The sequence below is a fragment of the Octodon degus genome, unplaced genomic scaffold, assembly GCF_000260255.1.
Source record: "Octodon degus isolate 3935 unplaced genomic scaffold, OctDeg1.0 scaffold00081, whole genome shotgun sequence".
Lineage (NCBI taxonomy): Eukaryota > Metazoa > Chordata > Mammalia > Rodentia > Octodontidae > Octodon > Octodon degus.
In genome coordinates this window covers 1,190,020-1,210,722 of record NW_004524657.1, presented here as the reverse complement: position 1 = coordinate 1,210,722, position 20,703 = coordinate 1,190,020, and the positions used below count along the sequence as shown (strand labels likewise).

Here is a 20,703-nt window from a genome sequence, read left to right as displayed (position 1 = left end):
CTCGGCACAACTTCCTTTTCTTCTGAGGGCTCACTACTCTTGTGATGGACACCTGAGGGCTTCCCCCTCGGGCTGTGGTGAGCAGTGCTGCTATGAGTGCTTGTGCAGGGCCCTCGGTACCCAGCTTGGAGGTCTGAGTCTGGACTCGGGCTGGGCTGGTAACGGCTGGGTCATGCATGAGTTGGCGTGTGATGTTTTGAGGAGCCACCATCCTCCATGAAGTTTCACACTCTGCGTCCCCCCTCCAGCAGTACACAGGGCTCACACACTCACTGTCCAGAGAATGCTTTTCATTTTTAAAGTCTGGGCATGCGCAGCCACAACATAGGCAGTGAGCTCCAGGTGGGACCAGGCCAGGCATGGCCAGCATCCCGAGTCCTCCCATATCTGCCCTCAGCCTAACGTTGATTTTCCAGTCTTTTAGGCAGGACTTTTGTAGGTGGAGACCCGGGTCTCAGCTGTGCCATGTCAGTGTGTAGATACTACCATAACCTGTGCCTGCACTGGCATTCTCAGGACGCCTTCCTGCTGTTCCCAGGCTACTTGCCCCCTCAGCAGCTATCTGATTGCACATAGGGTTCACTCTGGAAGCCATGGCATGTGGCCTCCTGCCATGACTTCGGTTTGTGTGGTGTCTGTGAGGCCTCGTGTTGCAAGAGCACATCCTTTCTCACTGTGTGGGGTTTCATGGTCATGGAGGCCACTGCAAATAATCCTGCATATGATCAAAGTCTCATGTAGGTGTGTTGCCACTGAATGGTGTGGAACCCCTGGGTCCTAGGTAGCAGTGGGTTTGGGTAAGGGTCAGTCAGTCTCTTTCCCAGGGCTGCCTTTGTTGCTGCCTAGCACCCCCTGTCCTGCTTGTCTGGTGGTGTCATATGCCCTTACATACTACAGTGATTTGCTCAGAAGCTAGCATGGACTCTGGGGTGTAGGTGCTCCAGGGTGGCTGATGGTGATTCTGCTACATGTCTTATTTCTGCCTTCTCCTTCTCCTCTCTGTTGTAATGAAAAGTATTTTCAGCCTTGTGTACGTGTGTTCCTTTGTTTCTGTTCCTTGTACCAGAGATAAAGAATCCCATCAAGAGCAGAAATTTAGGCTGATGGCTTTCTTGTCCCTGCCTTTCTCTCTTGGCCCCTGACTCCTGCAGCCCCTCTGGGCCTGTACTTCCCAAGGGATGCCTACTGGGAGCGGCTGTACTTGGACCAGCCAGCTGGCACACCGCTGCTCTATGTGCACGCCCTGCGTGACGCACCCGGGGAGGTGCCCAGCTTTCACCTGGGCCAGCACCTCTATGGTGTCTACCACAAGCCGCTGCACAGAAATGACTGGATCCGTGTGGAGGAAACTGGCCTTCTCTACCTCAACCGCAGCCTGGACCTCGGCTCCTGGGAGCAGCTCAGCCTGCGAAGTAAGAACAACCAGCACTGCTTCAGCCTGTACAGCCCTGGCAGAGGCTGCAAGGGCACCATGCTCCCATTAGGGAGGTGGGGGTAGAGAGCAAAGATGGCATTGGTGCCCATGTCTAGTGGTGATGGAACCTTCAGGGGTCTAGGTGCTCACTACAGCAGAACCTGGGTACGTTCCAGGAAGCACTGAGGGTTTGGAAGTTGTAAGAGCTACCTGGAACTGGAAAAGCCTCAGGGCTTGATTCAGCCAGCACCAAAGCTTGCTGGAGTGGTGTCAGTCCCAGAGAGCTCCTCCCTCCCACAGGCAAGCACTTGGTCCTGGCCAAGGGGTCCTAGAAGGAAGGTAGCCTGGGAGACCTGGCCAGAACCAGAGTCTCAGCCTCATGAAACCCACTCTGAGGGAAAATGGATCAAGTGCCTCAGGCTCACACCAGCCACAGCCCTGGTCCAGTTGGGGTCACTGGGCAGGGGAAGGCCAGATAAGTAGCCATCCAGGTCTTAGAGGATGTGACTAGATTCTAGGTATGCCTGCTTGTGGCCAGGCTCTTCCTGGGCCTCGCAGGGTCTGCACTTCCTGGGAGGCCGGAACTGGCTATGTCCACACACTGCTGGACACCATTAGGGAAGGAGCCTGGGGTTTGTGTGAGGAATGACTGACCACAGCTGGGGTTAGATGGAGAAGGTCAGGTTAGGGACAAGCAGAGTGAGCAGATGAGAGCAGCCAGTGCCCCAGAGCGCCCTATTCTGCTGGACCCCAGCTTCCTTGCCACGTGGTACCATGGTAGGAGTGCCATGGAAATGCCCTCCAGGGTCTGGGGATGTCTGTCTTTGGTGAGTCCCAGTCAAAGACCCATAGCAATGGGCTGTCTGTAGGAGCCTACCTTGGGGACCTGCCACCATAGGAGATGGGGACACCATGAGGCCAGTGCCAGTGACAGCAGGTGGGCATGGAAGGCTAGGTGCTACAACCTTAGGGCCCTACATGGAGCTGGGAGATGGAAGCAATCGCTGATGAATATGAACCTTGGACCCCTATCTGTTCCGTGCCCCATGTCCACTGGATAAGTAAGGCCTGCACCCAGCCTGACTCTTCTCTCCCCACAGACGGTGGCTTTCCCCTGCTGACCATCTTCCTCCATGTCTTCCTGTCATCCCCACCCCTGCGTGAGGGCGAGTGCCACTGGCCAGGGTGTGCCCGAGTATACTTCTCCTTCATCAACGCCTCCTTCCCGGCCTGCAGCTCCCTTTCATCCCGGGAGATCTGCTTCCCAGAAAATGGGCTATCCTTCCGAATCCGAGAGAACAGGCCACCTGGCACCTTCCACCAGTTCCGTCTGCTGCCCGTGCACTTCTTGTGCCCCAACATCAGCGTGGTCTACAAGCTTCTGCAAGGTAAGTGGCTGGTCACTGCTGGGCCTGTGCTGACCACATGCTATCCTGACCTGAAGGCAGTGCCTGGGAAGGTCACAGGCAGCTGTCCTCCCATCCCCAGGGCCAGTGGCTTCTAAAGGACAGGAAAGGATGGGGTGGACAAGTGGAGACACTGACTCAGCCAGGTAGGCAAGGCGCAGGCCCCAGGGCAAATAGGAATTAGAACAGGCAATGGGGCTGAGGCTGGTGAGCAGCTCGTCCCCAGGCTTGAGAGGGCAACCTGAGGGGCAAGGGAGTCATGGGAGGTTGACGTAACTTGAAAAGGGCCAGCTAGGCTCCAGCCTTGGGCATGGTATGGGGTTGCAGGTGTAGATGGAAGCAAGGAGACCCCGGAGCCAGTGTGACTGTGTGAGCCTGGAAGCCAGCAGGCAGGGGACCAGGGGATTTGATTTCTTCCTCTTCTGGCTGTGGGTACTGATCATTGTTCCAAGGTTGCTCCTGAGCACACGGGATAGACAGCCACCCGCTGTGGAAACTGGGCCTGGGGAGGGCTGGTATGGGACAGGTGGTGATGGTCATGGAGGCCACTCAGCTGGGGACCTAGGGCCACACCAGAGCCACACTCGCCAGCCTGGTGACAGCATCGGTGAAATCTCCACAGGGCAGAGAGAGCCACCACTTATTCTGATCAAGGGCAGGGTGGTGGTTTTACTTGTGGTGCTTTCCAAGACAGGCAAAGGCTGCCCTCATAACGTAAACATCTTTAGCCCTGCTCATAGAGAGGCCCTACGGTCAACCTGGCTTGTTTCTGCCTCAGGAGGTGGTGACAGTGGTCCCTTTCGCTGCGCCCCGGACAGCTTGGAAGTGAGCACGCGCCGCACCCTGGACCGTGAGCGCCAGGAGCGTTTTGACCTGGTGGCTGTGTGCACGGTGAGGTCCGGCGCACGTGAGGAGGAGGTGGTGCGGGAGCCCTTCCCGATCACTGTGTACGACGAGGACGACTCGGCGCCCAGCGTAGTAGCGGGAGCCTCAGACACAGCCAACGCGGAGGTGGCCTTCAGGCGCAAGGAGGTATGAGTGCGCCGCCACCGTTAGCTGCTCCTTGTCCCACCCCCGGGCCATGGAGGGAGCGCCAGCGACAGAGGCGGCAGGCAGCCAGCCACAGAAGTGGCTGGCGGCAAACAAGAGGAACCTCTGCTTGCAGGAACCTGCGGAGAGGGGCTAGTGCCCCCTAGTGGGTTTGTGGGGCGGAGCTCTCTGGTGGGCTGGAGGTGAGCGGGGCCTATGTGGACTGTGGGGGGTGGTATCTGATAAGCGGGGCCCTGGTGGGCTGGAAAGGGTTAGGGGACTTGCGGGGGGTGTCTCTGGTGAGCTGTGGGCGGGGCCTCCTTTTGGAAGGGAGCAGTGGACCCTGGCAGCAAGTTGGGAACACGGCTGTTGGGGTTGTCCTGGGTCCTCTAATAGCCCTTCCGCCTCTCACAGGGCACTGTAGTGGCTATGCTACGGGTGTTTGACGCAGATGTGGTACCGGCCTCAGCAGAGCTAGTCCGACGCTACACCGGCACCCTGCTGCCCGGGGATCCCTGGGCCCATCAGCATTTCCGCCTGGAGCATGCACCCAACGAGACCCGTGTGGTGGCTGAGGACGGCGGCACCGTGCGTGCCACTGTGCACGACTTTAGTAAGGGGGCTCGTCTGCCTGCCTGTGACTATACACACCACGTGTGAACACCCCACACATTATGGCATGTGCACACCACATGCTACTGTGTGGACTGTAAACTCCTGCGTACACACCTCACACGCCACATATGCACACTGCACACTCATGTATGCCCTGCACATACCACAACACATGTGTATCCAGCAGGCTCCTGTCTAGATACTGTGCATACACCACACTCCATATCATACACTCCCCTATGTGCACTGACACGTATTGTACCACACATATTATAGGCCTGTGTACACCTGCACACCACATATAGGTATCATACTGCATGCAAACATACCACACCCATCCTGTTTACACCTCATAGGTCTGTCTGTACCCAGATCTATGCACACTGTGTGTACACATACCATGCAGACCCTCCTCACAGCACATACCTTTCACACACTTTTATGCACACAAAGGCTGCCCTCATTGAGACAGGCTCTTGGGACGTGTGTTCAGCTGGGCAGCCAGCATCCAACGTTGATTCTTAGGGCTGACTTTGGTCTGTTGTCTGGGCTCTGAATGTGAAAGTACATGTTCACAGGGTATGCCTGGGAAGAGGTGTCATGTTGTGCTCCAAGCCTGGTTGTCACTGTCCTGTCCCCACCCACAGAGCTGGTTCTTAACCAGAGCCTGCCCATCTCAGAGAGCCGAACACTGCAGCTGGATGTGCTGGTCAATGACTCCACCTTCCAGGGCCCAGGCTCAGGCATCCTCCTCCTCCACTTCAACGTGTCAGTGCTGCCTGTCCACCTACGCCTGCCCAGCACCTATACCTTCTCTGTAAGCAGGCAGGCCCACCGTTACGCCCAGGTAAGGGCACAGGAACAGGTGGCAGGCAGGTGGTTGGGTGATACCCAAGTAGTCAGCTGGGCCGTAGATGCAGGCTGGGGGACCTCGTTGAGGTGCAGCTTGGGGCTCCTTGAGCCCTGTTTATTTCCTCTTCCTCCTTGGTGTCTTTACATCATATTTTGCCCTAATATAAGAGTACTAGCAGGTGAACCTGTGCACCCTCACTTGGAAACATGCCCCTGGAAAATTTGTGGAATGGGAAGGTGTTTGCAGAAAAGATTTCAGGCTGGGCCTCTGCAGACCAAACCTCACTCAGTCTCCAAATGTGTGTCGTACAGTAAGCAATGGTGCCCTCTGGGGGAAGATGGATGCCTAGCTTCTACTCAGCCTGGGTATCTGCCAGAGCTTATGGCGTGCATATGTTTATGCTGGAAAACAATCAGATGTGGACAGATAAAGCCATAAGGACTTGTTAAAGGTGAGGAGGGGGAAGAGTGCCCCTTCCACACCCACAGCCAAATGAGCACTGTTTCCTAAGCACTTTTTGAGCCAAGAGCCCCTGTCTATGTGCATGGCCTCTCAGGGAGTAGCACATCCTCTACAGAATGTCACATCAAGCCTGGCTCCTCTCATCCCAGTGATTTGGCAGTTCTCTCTGTTGGTCCTGGCACCAGCCCAGAGATACCCATCCCTACCACACAAGGGATATGTCTGAAAAGTTGGGCATGCATAGCAGTATCAGGTATTGAGTGACAAGCAGAGAGTGCTAGGAGCAGAGAGGCCATGGGTGGAGGGCCACCCACTGTTCTACTCTCCCTCCAGCCTCAGCCTCTGGCTCCTTACCCCTCCCATGGAGAAGGGGTGCTTGGCTCTGCATGGGGCCTGGGTGGGGCACTCTCAGGGCTGGCTCTGGCTCATGGGCAGCACCTGCCCCACCCTTACCCCATCTGGAGTTCTTGGCTCTGGCTGTTGTAGCTGTGAGGGTCCTTGGTCTTGTGGGGGCCAGGAGTCTGTGCTGCATTAGTTGTACAGCTGGCAGGCAGCAGGACAGGGTGTTGCCTACACCTCTGGCTCCTGGGAACAGAGATAGTGATGACTCAGGGACTTGGCCATGCAAGGGACAATCTGAGGCCAGTCACAACTGCTGAGCCACCCTGTGCCCCCAGGTCGGCAAGGTCTGTGTGGAGCACTGCCAGGAGCTCAGCGGTATCCATGTCCAGTACAAGCTTCAGCCATCCAGCGCCAACTGCAGCGCCTTGGGGGTGCTCAGTTCGGCCAAGGATACCTCAGGGACCCTGTTCGTGAATGACACAGAGGCTCTACGGCGGCCCGAGTGTGATGAGCTGCAGTACACGGTGGTGGCCACCGACCTGGAGACCCACATTCAGGCCCAGGCCATGCTGATGGTCACTGTGGAGAGGACATGTGAGTCCAGGCTGGGGGAGTCACCCCCAGTTTCTCCCTGTGCCTGAGCCTCCTCCCTGTGCCTGAATCACAGTGCCTCCTCAAAGCCTGGCAGGAAGCTGATGGGGACAGTATGGCTGTGTGGGGAACATTCTTGTCACCTGGTCAGTGCACTCACCTTGCAACTGCTGCATAAGACTCAGAACCCTGCTTAAATCTGAGTTCTGCATGATCAGTATGCAGTTGGCTTGGAGCAAGCTGAGTATCCCTCAATCCTAAATCCAAGATGCTTCAGAATCAGGACATTTTCAGTGCTGACCTGGTGTAGGTAGAAAATCCCACGTTCAGTTTGGTGTCAGGTCACAGAATACAGTGCCCTGAGACTTCCAGGAGCAACAGGTGGGCTTGGGGCTCCAGGACAGATGTGCTGCGAGCCACTGCAGACTTCCCATTTAGCCTTGGTCCCACCCTGGACCTCTCAGGATGCACACATGACAGTCCCAGGATCAAAATGCAGAGCTTCTGTGCCACTCTGCACGTGAGAGACACAGTCCAAAGTTTAGGGCATTCTATTTGTGTTAGGGACAGGCATTCACAGAGCTTTCGTCCATCTTCAACTGAAGTGCCCCCAGTGTGGTATGACGTCAAGCCAGCTATCATCAACCCATCTTCTGCCCCATGTTCTTTGATGACAGCTGAGGCAGTACAGAACTCTTCCTGACACCTGTCCCTTCCTGAGCCCTATTCTGTCCCTGTCCTGCTGTCGCCTTCAGGTTCCTGTCATCTGCAGAGGATGTCTTTCCTTCTTCTCCAAGGAGTGTCCCCCACCTGTGACCCTGGTGCCCCCATGCCACCATGGTATTGTGGGTCACCAAGTACAACTTGGGAATAGCATGACCTCTATGACCCTGGCTTGTCTGCTCTACAGATGTGGCCGAGGCAGTGGGCTGCCCCCTGTCCTGTGCAGTCAGTAAGAGGCGTTCCGAGTGCGAGGAGTGCGGTGGCCTGGGGGCCCTGTCCGGCCGGTGCGAGTGGCGGCAGGGTGACGGCAAAGGTGGGCCAAGCCAGGGGCGGGGTGCTTCTGGGGAGGGTGGCACCAAACATGGATCCTACACTCAGCCTGCCTGATTGCAGCATGCCAGTCATTGGGTACCCACCGTGGCTCTTCCACTGGGACCAGAGGAGCCCAGGCTGATGCACTGCCTATGGGGCAGATCAGAGTCAAGGGTAGATGTGTGGGACAGTGGCTCCCACTGTCACTTCACTGCAGTGAGCCTGTCACCATTGTTGTCCACTGGGGACCCTATGCGCCTTCAATGGTGGCCAGGAGTACTATAAGATTTCTCTTGTGGGGCCTCAGTTTCCCTTGCTTGAAGCACATGGCTGGGTCTGAGAGGCCGTGGGGTGTCTCTGTGGCAGCATCCATGTGGTGATGGCTATGTCACACTGCAGGGATCTCCAGAAACTTCTCCACCTGCTCCCCCAGCACCAAGACCTGCCCCGATGGCCACTGTGATGTTGTGGAGAACCAGGACCCCCACATCTGCCCCCAGGACTGCCTACGTAAGCTGAGGATGGTGGGGCTGGCGGGACAGTGGCCAGATCCATATGTAGGGAGCAGGCTGGGCATGGCAGTGCAGCTGGTGCCTTGTGCAGATCTGGGTTTCATCCCTGGCATGGCCACAGAACTAAGTGTCACAGGAGGAGCCAGGACTAGTCATGAAGATGAGCAGGCTCCTACCTCTCACCTAGACAAGGGTTCCGTCCCCAACATGGTGGCCCTAGTGCCTAACCTCACCTGCAGCACTGCATTCTTCTGCTCCCTATGGGCTACCCTACCCCTGCTTTGCTCCTGAGACACCCAGGGGTGCTTTCTGGGGGCTCTGCAGCGACCCTGGGCAATCTGGGTTCCTCCCCTACACAACCAGGGAGTTGGCCTGGGGGCATGGCGGTAAGCGCCCTGCCCAGGTAAGCAGCTCCTGACTGAGCCTGCAAACAAGGTCTAGGTGGGAGAAGCCCTCATGTCCATGAACTCAGCTTAAGGCTACCCTGGGTAATCATCACATCTATCCTCAGGGGGCAGCATCGTTGGCGGCCATGAGCCAGGGGAGCGCCGGGGGATCAGAGCTGGCTATGGCACCTGCAGCTGCTTCCCAGAGGAAAGAAAGTGCTTCTGCGAGCCTGAGGACAGCCAGGGTGAGGGTGTAGCTGCTAGGACAAGGACAGCAGATTTCAAGTCTGTACCTTGCCAAGCCTCAGTGTTCCCATGGGTGCAGCCCAGCAGAGGCACAGCGGCCTCTGCCATCTTCTGCCCTGTGTTCTTTGATAACAGCTGAGGCAGTACAAAGCTCTTCATCTGGCACCTGTCCCTTCTTGAGCCCCCATCCTGTCCCTGTCCAGCTGTCACCTTTGGGTCCCTGTCATCTGCAGAGGGTATTGCCCAGCTGTGTGACCTGGGCAGGCTGCCCAAGCTCTCCGTCCCCACGGTGCTTAGGAGAAAGTAGCCTAAGGTGGGGCAGGTCCACTGGTGGGTGCCTTGGGCTCACAGGGCCTCGCTGTGTCCACCCACACAGGCCCGCTGTGTGACGACCTGTGCCGCATAGTGATCGTGGTGGCTGTGTTCTTCTCCTTCATCGTCTCGGTGCTGCTGTCCTCCTTCTGCATCTACCGCTATCACAAGCACACACATAAACCGCCTATCGCGTCTGCAGAGATGACCTTCTGCAGGCCTTCCCAGACCTTCCCGGTCAGCTACTCCTCAGCAGGGGCCCGCCGGCCCTCGCTGGACTCCATGGAGAACCAGGTTTCTGTGGACACCGTCAAGATCCAGGTGAGGATTCCCAGCCAGGCAGCCACTCCTCGCTCAGGACTTGTCCTTGGACTCCGCCGTGGTTATGCCTCTGTACTCACTGTACTTCTCTCTCCTCCGTCCCTCTAACCCACACAGGAGGACCCAAAGTGGGAATTCCCACGCAAGGACTTGGTTCTTGGGAAGACGCTGGGAGAGGGCGAGTTTGGGAAGGTGGTAAAGGCCACAGCCTTCCGCTTGAAGGGCAGAGCTGGCTACACCACGGTGGCTGTGAAGATGCTGAAAGGTATGTGGACAGGGCAGCCATGCCCCTGGAGAGGCAACAGAACGTGTAGTATCCTGCACTACGAGTACTGCGTCTTTTTGTGACAGTTGCCCCCCCCATGGGGTCCTGTGAGAAGCTCCTACCAGGAAGCCCCTTAGACTTTCCAGTGACCATGTGGGCATTGGCCCTCCCCCATAGCCAGGCTCCAGCCTTGCAAATGCAGGACAGAGCAGCTGGCATGTGGCCTAGAGTCCTTGTCACAAGGATAAGGAGGGGGCTCCACAGAAGGATACTTCAGATATATCCCGGGCCCCTCCTCCACCTCCTGCTCCAGTGCTGTGGGATACTGTGAGGCCCTCAGGAGATCCTGGTCCCTGTGCCCTGAGAGAGATGCTGTGCCAGCCCAGCACAGTGGCAGGGACCTGGGGTGCAGCCTGCTGTCCACATGTCTTGCAGAGAATGCATCCCAGAGCGAGCTTCGTGACCTGATGTCTGAGTTCAACCTCCTGAAGCAGGTCAACCACCCGCATGTTATCAGGTTGTACGGGGCCTGCAGCCAGGATGGTGAGCAGGCCGATGGCTCCACCCCTGTACCGCTAGGGTTCGTGCCTGTGGTGCTCATGGGTCTCTAGGGGGTTCCAGTTTTTAGCTGAGCTCCAAGGACTTGCAGATCCTGGGTGTATGTGGCCTCCAGGTGACCTGATGCAGACCTGCACAGCAGGACACTGTCACTGTTTTTCAGCTGAGAACAAGGAGAACACCTCATACATCTTCATTTCAAACCCTCAGTGCTGCTCAAGGCTTTTGAGCATGTGTGTGTGTGCGTAAATGTGTGCATCCGTGCAGGGACAGGGCAGCACCAGCCCAGCACCGGGACCACTCAGGCCTTCCCACCTCCACTGACCCTCAGAGTCCTGCAGTAGTAGATGAGGACATTGAAAGGATTGGTGGCCATTGTTCCCTGGAGGGGGCTGGTGCCCTTGGGGATGGCTGTGGGGGTTCCAGGTTTTGCATTCCTCAGAGCCACCCCAGCAGGGCTGTGTCAGGGTCCTGTGCTCACTTAGGTGACTGCTGCCCCACCTGCCATGTGGCCTTATGCCCACATTCCCGCCTCCAGGACCACTCCTCCTCATCGTGGAGTATGCCAAGTATGGGTCCCTGAGAGGTTTCCTCCGGGACAGCCGCAAGGTGGGGCCCGGCTATGTGGGCAGTGGAGGTAGCCGCAACTCTGGTGCCCTGGATCACCCAGATGAGCGGGCGCTGACCATGGGTGACCTCATCTCCTTCGCATGGCAGATCTCCAGGGGTATGCAGTATCTGGCTGAGATGAAGGTAGGCGTGGGCTGTCTGCCCAGCTCTCCTCATCTCGCCCCCGCCCTGCCCAGCCCACCCACTGGTCACCTGAGGGTCCCACTGTCCTTCCCCACAGCTCGTGCACCGGGACCTGGCAGCCAGGAACATCCTGGTGGCCGAAGGGCGGAAGATGAAGATCTCAGACTTTGGGCTGTCCCGCGACGTGTATGAGGAAGACTCCTACGTGAAAAGGAGCAAGGTATTCTGTACAGAGTGCCCCAAAAGGGGTCACAGCAGCGATGGTACCCTCAGGTCCTCTGGGCAGATGCAGCAACTTTCAGGGCACTGAACTCTTTGAAACTGCCAGCCCTGATCTGTCTCCACCTTGGGTCTGCAGGGACCCTCTTCCTGTTGTTCCTGCATCCCTGCTCTTCCATGTCCTGGCCTTCCTTCCTGAGGCCTTCAGGAGGATGCTTGGCTTGCTATCACTGTCACTTTACAAGGCTACTTCAGGCCTTGGAAAAGGCTTGGTATGGGGCTGTAGCTCAGGATCTTTGGAGTCCTAATACTGTCTTTCCCCCAGGCAACCACCTTAGTTTTGTCAGTATCTGCCACTGTCCCAAAGCCTAGCAATGGTCCAGGTGGGGTGAGTTTGTGACCAGGGGTCATGGGCTGACCCCACAGGGAAGGAGTAGCCCTGGACACAATTTCTCAGCTCAGCTGTGCTATGAGGAGCAGAAGCCACTGCTGCTGGTTTTGAGGGCCCTGTTTGCTTTTTCTAGAGTTTCCATGGCAACAGAGATCTCAGAACCACTGAGGGGAGAGTGGGGGACTGCTGATGGGCCTGACAGGGTGTGTGATGGCACCTTCCCATGATACAGGGCAGGAAGGGGCCTGCAGCCTCACAGACAGCCTCCTCCTGTGCCCCCCAGAAGGAGTGGATGTGAACACAGGGTCTCAGAGAATGCTTTTGGGAATGGGGAACTGCAATAAATGCTGTGGCCTTAAGTCCATGTCTCTGGAGGCTTTAAAGAGGTGGTTGTGGCCTGCAAAACTACAGCCCCAGATCCTCTGGGACCAGTGTGGCAGTAGGCAGCTCCCCACCAGCATTTCAGTAGCTCCCTGCAGTTGTAGCTCTGGCTGAGGCTCCGGGCCTTGTGGCTGGCCCTGACTGGGACTACAAGTCACACGAGTGCCCCCTACAGGGCCGGATTCCTGTCAAGTGGATGGCGATCGAGTCCCTCTTCGACCACATTTATACCACACAGAGTGACGTGTAAGTGTGGCTATGGCTGTCCAGATGGGGAGGTGGAGGCTGCAATGCCCTCTGTATAGTTTGGCCAGAAAAGTGCTAGCCATGAGGACAGGGAAACCAGGGAACAAGAAGACAGGAGGGCTATCAAGACCCAGCTGACAGCCAGCAGTCCATTCTTGGTACTAGGGGCTGGCAAGCCTGGCAGCTGTGGGGTGGGCACTGGGCTGTGGTAGGTAGAGACACTCATTGTCCTCTTGGTCACTGCAGGTGGTCCTTCGGGGTCCTACTGTGGGAGATCGTGACCCTCGGGGGTAACCCATACCCTGGGATTCCTCCTGAGCGACTGTTCAACCTCCTAAAGACGGGCCACCGCATGGACAGGCCAGACAACTGCAGCGAAGAGATGTGAGCTGGTTTGCTTCATCAGCTATGCTCTGCCGCACTCATTGGGCCTCCCATGAGAGGGGACACAGCCACCCCACCCACCTCTGCCCCTCACATTGGACATCCCATGGAAGGGATACAGCAAGCCAGTTCCTACCCAAGCAGTGCTGGGCTGCCACCTCAGGAAATGCAAAGTAACAGCAGAGAGCCCATTACATGGTGACAGATGCTGGGACAACAACAAGCTATGGGGCAGTGAGCCTAAGAGCCCATAAGACACACAGGCAGGCGATGGAGAATACTCAGCCTGAGAACACCAGAGGCATCCTATTTTCTATCAAGCAATTCAGCCAGGTGGTCCCATATGGGTTCAAAAAGCTAAAGGTGGTTCCAGAAGGTTCTAGATGGTTCCAGTGTAAAAACAGACAAGGAGGAGCTGTCCAGAGGCAGGAACTGGTGCCACAGTCTGTGCCCTGCTTGGGACATGGTGCCCAACCAGCATCACACACCTTAGTATGCTCTGGATCCCTGTCCATTGGCCGTGCCTGGGCTCCTGCAGAAACTAGGAACATGTCAGTTGGAGGTTCGGCCACCCACACCTGAAAGCTCAGTCTGGCACTTCTGCTCAGCCACCACCCTTGAGCAATATTGGATCCACTGTTTACGATGTTCTTAAGGAAAGGGAAGGTAAACCTGGAGGGCAGGGGAGCCTCTGGGTTTGGAATGAGGCCATGTCCCATATCCTAACAAGACTAGCAAAGCAGCAGAGCTTCAGTACAGATCCTTACCACCATGCCTCCCCCACCCCCAGGTACCGACTCATGTTGCAGTGCTGGAAGCAGGAGCCAGACAAGAGGCCTGTGTTTGCTGACATCAGCAAAGACTTGGAGAAGATGATGGTCAAGAGCAGAGTGAGTCCCGGCCTTCCCCTAGGTGCTACAGTTCCTGGGCTGCGGTAGAGGGCCCGGGAGGCAGGGGGAGGGTATGCTGCCCCCAGGTCAGACAGTCGGTGTCAGGAGGGGACCTGACCTGCTCCTCAAATCACAGAGCAACCACAGTTCCTCTCTTGATCCTAGAAGATCTCTCACAGGGTTGAAGCTCTCTCAGTGGGTGCAGCAGGGCTGAGAGGATGGGGGGCTATGGTTCTAATCCTTCCACAAGCCCCAGGCTGTCACCATCTGTGGCCAGGTACCATCCCAGGTGCCAGATCACCCTGATTTCAAGAGGCATGTGTCAAGTCTCCCAGTTCTGCTAACTCACTTAAAAGCTTTCAAAAGCCCAGTGTGAGCCAAGCAAAGCCTATGTGGAGGCATCAGTTGGCCTGCACACGTCTTCACGACTGAGGGAGCGAGCACATCGGCTCGCCTTGGGCTGATACTTCTTGAGGAACTATTAAGTACTGGATGCCAGGAATGCAGTGAACCAGCCAAGCCCTCACAGCCTCATATAGAAGTCTGGCTCCTGTTGGTATGCTTAGTAGGGGCATCCTTTACAAACGTAAAATGGGTATTTGGTGAAGCCCGTGCAGCAGAGCATTATAGCACGGTCAGTGCTGGGGTGGAACCTTGAGTGCTGTGAATTGGGCTGTCCTGACTCCAAGAGCCAGCTCCGGGGACAATGCCAAGGAACAGCATGACCTGTGCCAGCCCTTTGTGCATGTGTGCGCACATATACACATGTATGTACACACACATGCACATGTGACAGTCATGCTGGGAGCTGGCACCTGTGGCATTATCCTGAGCACAGCCAGTATCAGTGGGGTAGTTTCCATTTCTAAGCCCTGACATGAGCTCCAGGGGGAGGGCCAAGGGGGAGACTGCATCTTGTGCTTGACACAGGTCACTTCCACAAGTGATGAGTGTCAAATGAGCTGTTCCATGCCAGTGTCTGGCATAGGCAGTCACCAGCCCTTCCCTGCAAGGCAGGCATCCCTGGCTGTCCCACAGGCCCTGGAGACCCAAAGGGGGACAGAAGAAACAAATGACACTCAGGTGTCAGCAGAGCTAGAGCCACCCTGGAGAGAGGCTCTGCCAGTCCTACGAGGTGGGGACACATCCAGAACCCTTGTCTAAGGACATCATGAGCTGGGGGTGACTGGCCATCCCTGTCTTCCAGGACTACCTGGACCTTGCAGCGTCTACCCCGTCAGACTCGCTGCTGTATGACGACGGCCTCTCAGAGGAGGAGACGCCGCTGGTGGACTGCAGCAGTGCCCCCCTCCCTCGTGCCCTCCCCTCCACATGGATTGAAAACAAACTCTATGGTAGAATCTCCCATGCCTTTACTCGGTTCTAGCAGTGTTACCCTCTGCACTGTCTTTACTATCTGTAATGCTTTCTAAAAGTGTCTCTGACCTGAACAAAACCAAAGTCTACGCTGAACCCTTTTCTTTGTAAATGTCTGACTTTGCATCCAGTTTATATGTGGGCCTTTTTTTTTTCTTTTGACTATGTCTTTCCAAAAGGATGTGAAAATAAGCGTCATTACCACATTGCCCAGCAACTTAAAAAAAAAAAACAAAAACAAAAACAGCAGAAACCATCAGGGCTGAATTCTCAGGGGACATTGTAGAAGTGATGAACATGTCATTTCAGGAGTGATCCAAGACTCAGTATTTCCAGTTTTGTTATTTGGGTAAATTTGCCTGATGGGGGCGATTTAAATCAGAAGGGAGGGTCGGACTCTGTGTGCACTAGATGCAGTGGGGCCACTTTGCAGAGGTCACCCGGGCCCCAGCCCCGCTGGTGTAGTGAGGCAGTGCCGGATGGCTCTGCCAGACACACAGACATGCTGTTTTCACATCCTTCCCCGTGGTTGTCACTTATGAAGCCAGTGCTAAATGCTGGAGCCGATGCTTTTTGAAAGAACATAGTCTGTGGTGCTGTGGCCTTGCAATGGACAGTAAATAAGGTTCTTGCCAAAACTCCTTCTTTTGTCTTGCATTAAATACTTGAAATTTTTCCTGCTTCCTAATTTCATCACTAAGCACTTCAGATCCAGGCATTTCTTAAGCCAGGATGCTCCTTCCACTACCCTGAGCTCACAGTCCCCACTGACGTTGGGCCGGGTGTGTGCCAACAAGGCTGTGGGTGCTGTGTACTCACACGGGGATGCTCCTCACCGTGGTGGCCAACAGATGGAAAAACAGGCTCATTTTCTAGGATGTTCCCACCACAGCAAGCTTTGTTGTACAGCCTTGTGCCGGTGCCTCACACTCCCGGAGGAAGACAGTTAAGCAGTTCAGCAAACAGAGCAGATTTGAGAGTCTGAACCCCTGAAAGGTCAAAATTGTTAGTGTTAGTGTCTGCTAAATTCCATTTTACTAAGAGCACATGATCTTTGCCCCAACAGGGTAGTGTTTTGGAAACCAGGAATGTAAAGCCATGAGTGTAATTAGCACTGAAAGCACAAATTTGGCTTGAATATCAAAGGGAGTTTTGCCAAGGCCTCACTGTCTGCACCTGACATGTGGGTCCTTCGGTGCAGAACAAATGATGTGTTTTCATTTTTAGGCATGTCAGACCCGAGCTGGCCTGGAGAGAGTCCTGTACCACTCCCGAGAGCCGATGGCACTAACACTGGGTTTCCGAGATATGCAAATGATAGTGTATATGCTAACTGGATGGTTTCGCCCGCAGCGGCGAAGTTAACGGACACGTTTAATAGTTAACATTTCTGTGTGCATGAGCGTGGACTCAGGAGGGGAAGAACGTGCCAAGAATGGACAGTCTACCGGTCCTTGCTGTGCCTGTCACCCTGGCCAGGCCACACCCAGGTGGCAGACTCGTTCCTAGTAATTGGTTGTAACTGGTTTCCAAAGTGGTTTCTTCCCTGATGGCTGGTGGTGATGTCCCTCCTAGCAGATGTGGCCGCTGGGTGAGTGCTGAGTCTTGGCGCTAAGTTATCCTTGCGCTTTCGCACCAGGCAGCCCCTCTTGTCCATGGCCACTGGTGACTACCATGTGCTCCCAGTCCCGTGTGGGCCTGCCACTTGCTACCTTGTACAAGATATTGTATCTGAACTGTCTGATTTTCCTAGTTGCCACTGAAACAGTGCAACAAGGTGAAACCGTGAAGCACACACACACACACACACACACACACACACACACACGGGCAGTAGGAAAACCCTGACCAGAGTAGACTGGCCTTACTCAAAAGAAGCCAGTGGGGCCTGAGTGGTGACAGCAAACCCCACCTCCACCCTGAAGCAGGAGGGGAAGGGGGTACCAGGACAGGCCTCAGCTCCAAATTTGAAATGCTAGGAATGGTTTTTAAAATCATATAGCCTTTTGTTAGGAAGACACTTTGCTTCTCCATTATTAAAGCGATTCTTAGATCTAGCACAATGGAAATCTGATGCTGCCCTTGCTGTGTGCCCAGCAACCTTGGGGAGGAGATCACGGACAGGTGCAGGCCTCAAGTGGCCGTGTGAGAGGACTATGACCCTACCACCACAGCACAGAACACGGCGGCCTAGGTGCTCCATCACACCACCACTGCCCTGCCACGTGCCCTGAGGAGAGCAGCACAGGCCTCAGCACTCAGACCAGGTGGGGCTGCGTGTGTGTTAGTAGGTCCCCTAGTGCTCTCTTCTGAAGGGACCGATCTGCTAGTCATGTTACAAGTGATGTTGACAGTGCCACAGACCACTGCACCACACTGCAGCTCTGCCTGGGGAAGCCTCAGTGCAGCTCTTCCGGCTGGCAGACAGCAAGATCTTTTGGTTTCCTCGATTCTGACCAAGATTCAGACGTAAGTTTCTTGTCACTGTGCACTCTGGTGGGGACACACCCTGCACCCCTGCAGCCGTGGGGGTGACTACAGGAGTCCAGAGCAGTCATGCAGCAGGAAGGCGTTGCACCACCAGAACACTGCCTGGTTATCAGATATCAGCACTGTGAGGGACTTCAGGTGGTCTCCATAAACACTGCACCTGGTGGGCACTTCACAAGCAGCGAGTGATGGCTGCTGTGTGGCAGGAAGGCCTGAATGGGAGTGTGACAGCCCTGTGGTAGGTGTGTGTAGAAGCATATACACACATCCAGAGAGAGCCAGACATGCTCACAGGGATGTGTGACACGGCTTTAGTTGGGGCCACTTTCCAGATACACTGTGATAAATTTTGCATTGCTATAGTCATGGCAAAGTCTTGATTTTCAGATGAGTTTCATGATAGTTTTATTAAATGCAGAACTAAAGATAGTTATTTAAGTGCCCACCCAATACGTATGAATTTTATAGCTGGTTTCTTCTCATGGCTTGAGACCTCTGGGTCCAAACACTCAGCCAGGGTTGGGGAATTAACACTTGCCTAGTAACCCGGCCAGCTGAGTTACAAAAGAACCCATGCCGAGTAATCCTGTCAGAAAATGTTCACTCACATATATGCAGGCATTGCTAAGTATTAAGTGTTGCCGAGTGTTAAGTAGCAATCTGTCAGCTATTAAATGTGTGAAATCCATTAAGAAAGGTTATTAAACTATGCCATGTTAATTTGTTCTTGTAGTCAAGGTGACTAAGGCAGTAATTTCAGTTGTGTAAATAAAATCATATATCATAAAATGTGCAAACTTATTTTTTTAGCTTCCCAGTTGGCAATATCAGATCTGTAATTTTGACATTTCCACACAAGAGTTATCGTGTCCACAAGAATCCATCACAGAGGGCACCTGGGGACTGAGAGTTATCAAGGATGAGGCTCACACTTGACGTGACCCAGCATGGTGGCCACGTGCCCACTCTTTGCTCCATGCTGCCTCCCGAGCCGAATGGGCCACCCTGAGCGCAGACCCTGGAGGTCCTCTGTCATTTGAGCTGAGTACTTGAAGCTGGAGTGCATTAGGAGTGTGAAGTAGAACCACTCTGTTACTGATGCCCACATGGTCGGGGGTGCAGCCTGATAGGAGGGTGGTGCTGAGCACGCAGCACCAGACCCCAGGGCTCTTTTCCAAGCCCTACCAGGAGCAATCAGTGCAGTTGACAAAGGCAAGTTGTCACCAGAAAACACCTGCCCCGTACACGCTGTGCCCTGTTACTTCCTGCACACAGGTGTGCCCAGGCTCTGCGCGCCTCAGCCACAGGGCATGGCTCAGCCCTCAGTGCCTGTGTCCGTCCACAGTGTCCTGCTCCAGTCTGAGGCACAGAGGCTGGATATAAGAGAGTGGCTGTGGGTGGCCTTTGTCCTCTGACATGTCGTAGACCTTCCAGGCCTCCATACTGACTGCTGAGCCTGCTATAGCCTTCACCTTGGAGGGGCAAGAGACCCTGGCTGAGAAAAGTGAAATCTTGTCAGCCCCTTTTCAAGAACAGTCAAGGCCAGGGCGATAGCTCAGTGGCACATGAGCCACTGGAGTTCAATCCCTGGACAAAGAAAGAAAACAAAAAAGAAGAAAGTTAAGTCTCCAAAAGGATAAGCAAACTCAGTATAATATACTTACAATTCTGCTACTCAGCTGGAGAGAACTCAGTGGCATAGTGCTTGCCTGGCAAGTGCAAGATCCTGAGTTGGGTTCCCAGTACACAGAAGGAAAAAAAAACAGTGACAGCCTGTGAGGAGTACTCATGTGTATTTCTTGTTCTTTTGTTTCCTAACCCTTGACACATGAGGCTTGCTCATTTAGATAAGTCCATGAAAAGAAATACACAAGAGAAACTGTCATTTCCACACACAAAAAGAAAGCACTCTCCCCTGAGCTGTGGAGCAGGGAGTGAGGCTCCCTGCATTCCTTCAGGCACTCGGCACGTTTGAAGGCTGATGCAGGAGGGCTTCAGCCTGTCCACCTCTGGCCATGAGCAGGGTTTGAGGGCACATGCTACAGGCCTGGCCTGTCCACACGCTCAGCCTCTATGGCCATGCCCACACAAAGTTGCCTCTGCCCTCTCCTTGGCAGGCAGCACCCTTGGCTAAAATTTCGTAGGAACTTTGTAAAGGCAACTGGGACCTACTAGAGGAATTATCTCAGGGCAGACAAGATAGCTCAGCAGACTAAGCACCTACTTAGGCAAGTGCAAGGACCCCCAGCATTACATGCTGTGCCACTCCTGCCTGGGGCATGCTGAGCAGGACACCAAGTCTGGACATGATGGCTCATTCCTATAATCCCAGCACTGGGATGGCTGAAAACAGGAGGATCACTACGAGTTTGAGCTGTGCAGTGAGACCCTGTACCAGATATATAAATTAAACAAAGCAAAAAAGAAATCAGAAAGATCATCTTAGTCTAGATCACAAGGACCCAGAGCCAGTGGTTCAACTCAGGCACTGACTGTGTCCTTCGTGAGGCCCCAGTGGCCATTGGACCCTGAAAGGGCCAGCTTCACCCCATGGCTCACCACATAGACTCCATGGACACCCCAGGGAGATTGTGGCTTGTCTCTGCTCATGCTTTTGAGCATCATGCTGAGTGGCAAGGATGTGCTCAGCTCAGCTCAGTCCCCTACCCCAGGGGTGGCAGCGTGGGGGTTGGGAACAGGCCAGGTAGTGTGGAAGAGACCACAGATTGTATCGTTCCGGATGACACTATAGTTCCATTTGGAAACGATGCCAGCAAGTAAGGTAAGGAAAGTACATTCTAAAGCTAAGGATTAATTGTCATTGTTTTGGAGAAAAAGAGAATTTTGACATTTCATATATAGATGATATTTACCATACAAAATGTCAGCTTCTTCAAGGAAAATATGAAGTCCAGCTCAGGTGTTCGAGCATTTTGTTTATCTTTGTCAGCAGCATAAACAGTACCTGCCAGTGTGCCAGTCCCCATCCACACGCCCAGTGGAGGAATGGGCCTTGGGGGTCTCAGTGGTCTTGGACCTGGGTTCTAGTCCCAGTGAAGAAGGCACATGAGGCTTCAGGAAACCAGGCCTTGGCTGGAGGACTTCAGGGCCAGCACTAGCACCTGGCCTACAGCCTCCTCCCAACTAGGCCCTCCGTGACTTCTGTGCCTATACCTCTCTTCTGAGAGATGGTAAGACTTGAGCACTTTCCTGCCAGCTGTGGCC

At 54.8% G+C, this 20,703-nt stretch overlaps 1 protein-coding gene across 1 annotated transcript in view; it reads left to right on the top strand.

Annotated features, from left to right (window-relative positions):
- The window catches only part of Ret (ret proto-oncogene), a 29,343-nt gene extending 11,120 nt beyond the window's left edge, over positions 1–18,223 (top strand). The window contains exons 2-20 of the mRNA XM_023721314.1: positions 1,152–1,412; positions 2,515–2,802; positions 3,599–3,852; positions 4,264–4,462; positions 5,112–5,311; positions 6,457–6,715; positions 7,623–7,748; positions 8,147–8,257; positions 8,771–8,890; positions 9,268–9,524; positions 9,642–9,789; positions 10,225–10,332; positions 10,886–11,100; positions 11,198–11,320; positions 12,267–12,337; positions 12,584–12,721; positions 13,512–13,611; positions 14,819–14,966; positions 16,216–18,223. Coding sequence (XP_023577082.1) covers positions 1,152–1,412; positions 2,515–2,802; positions 3,599–3,852; positions 4,264–4,462; positions 5,112–5,311; positions 6,457–6,715; positions 7,623–7,748; positions 8,147–8,257; positions 8,771–8,890; positions 9,268–9,524; positions 9,642–9,789; positions 10,225–10,332; positions 10,886–11,100; positions 11,198–11,320; positions 12,267–12,337; positions 12,584–12,721; positions 13,512–13,611; positions 14,819–14,966; positions 16,216–16,373 — 3,284 coding nt within the window. The 3' untranslated portion in view covers positions 16,374–18,223. The remainder of the gene's footprint in view (positions 1–1,151; positions 1,413–2,514; positions 2,803–3,598; positions 3,853–4,263; positions 4,463–5,111; positions 5,312–6,456; positions 6,716–7,622; positions 7,749–8,146; positions 8,258–8,770; positions 8,891–9,267; positions 9,525–9,641; positions 9,790–10,224; positions 10,333–10,885; positions 11,101–11,197; positions 11,321–12,266; positions 12,338–12,583; positions 12,722–13,511; positions 13,612–14,818; positions 14,967–16,215) is intronic.
- Positions 18,224–20,703: the final 2,480 nt, after the last annotated feature.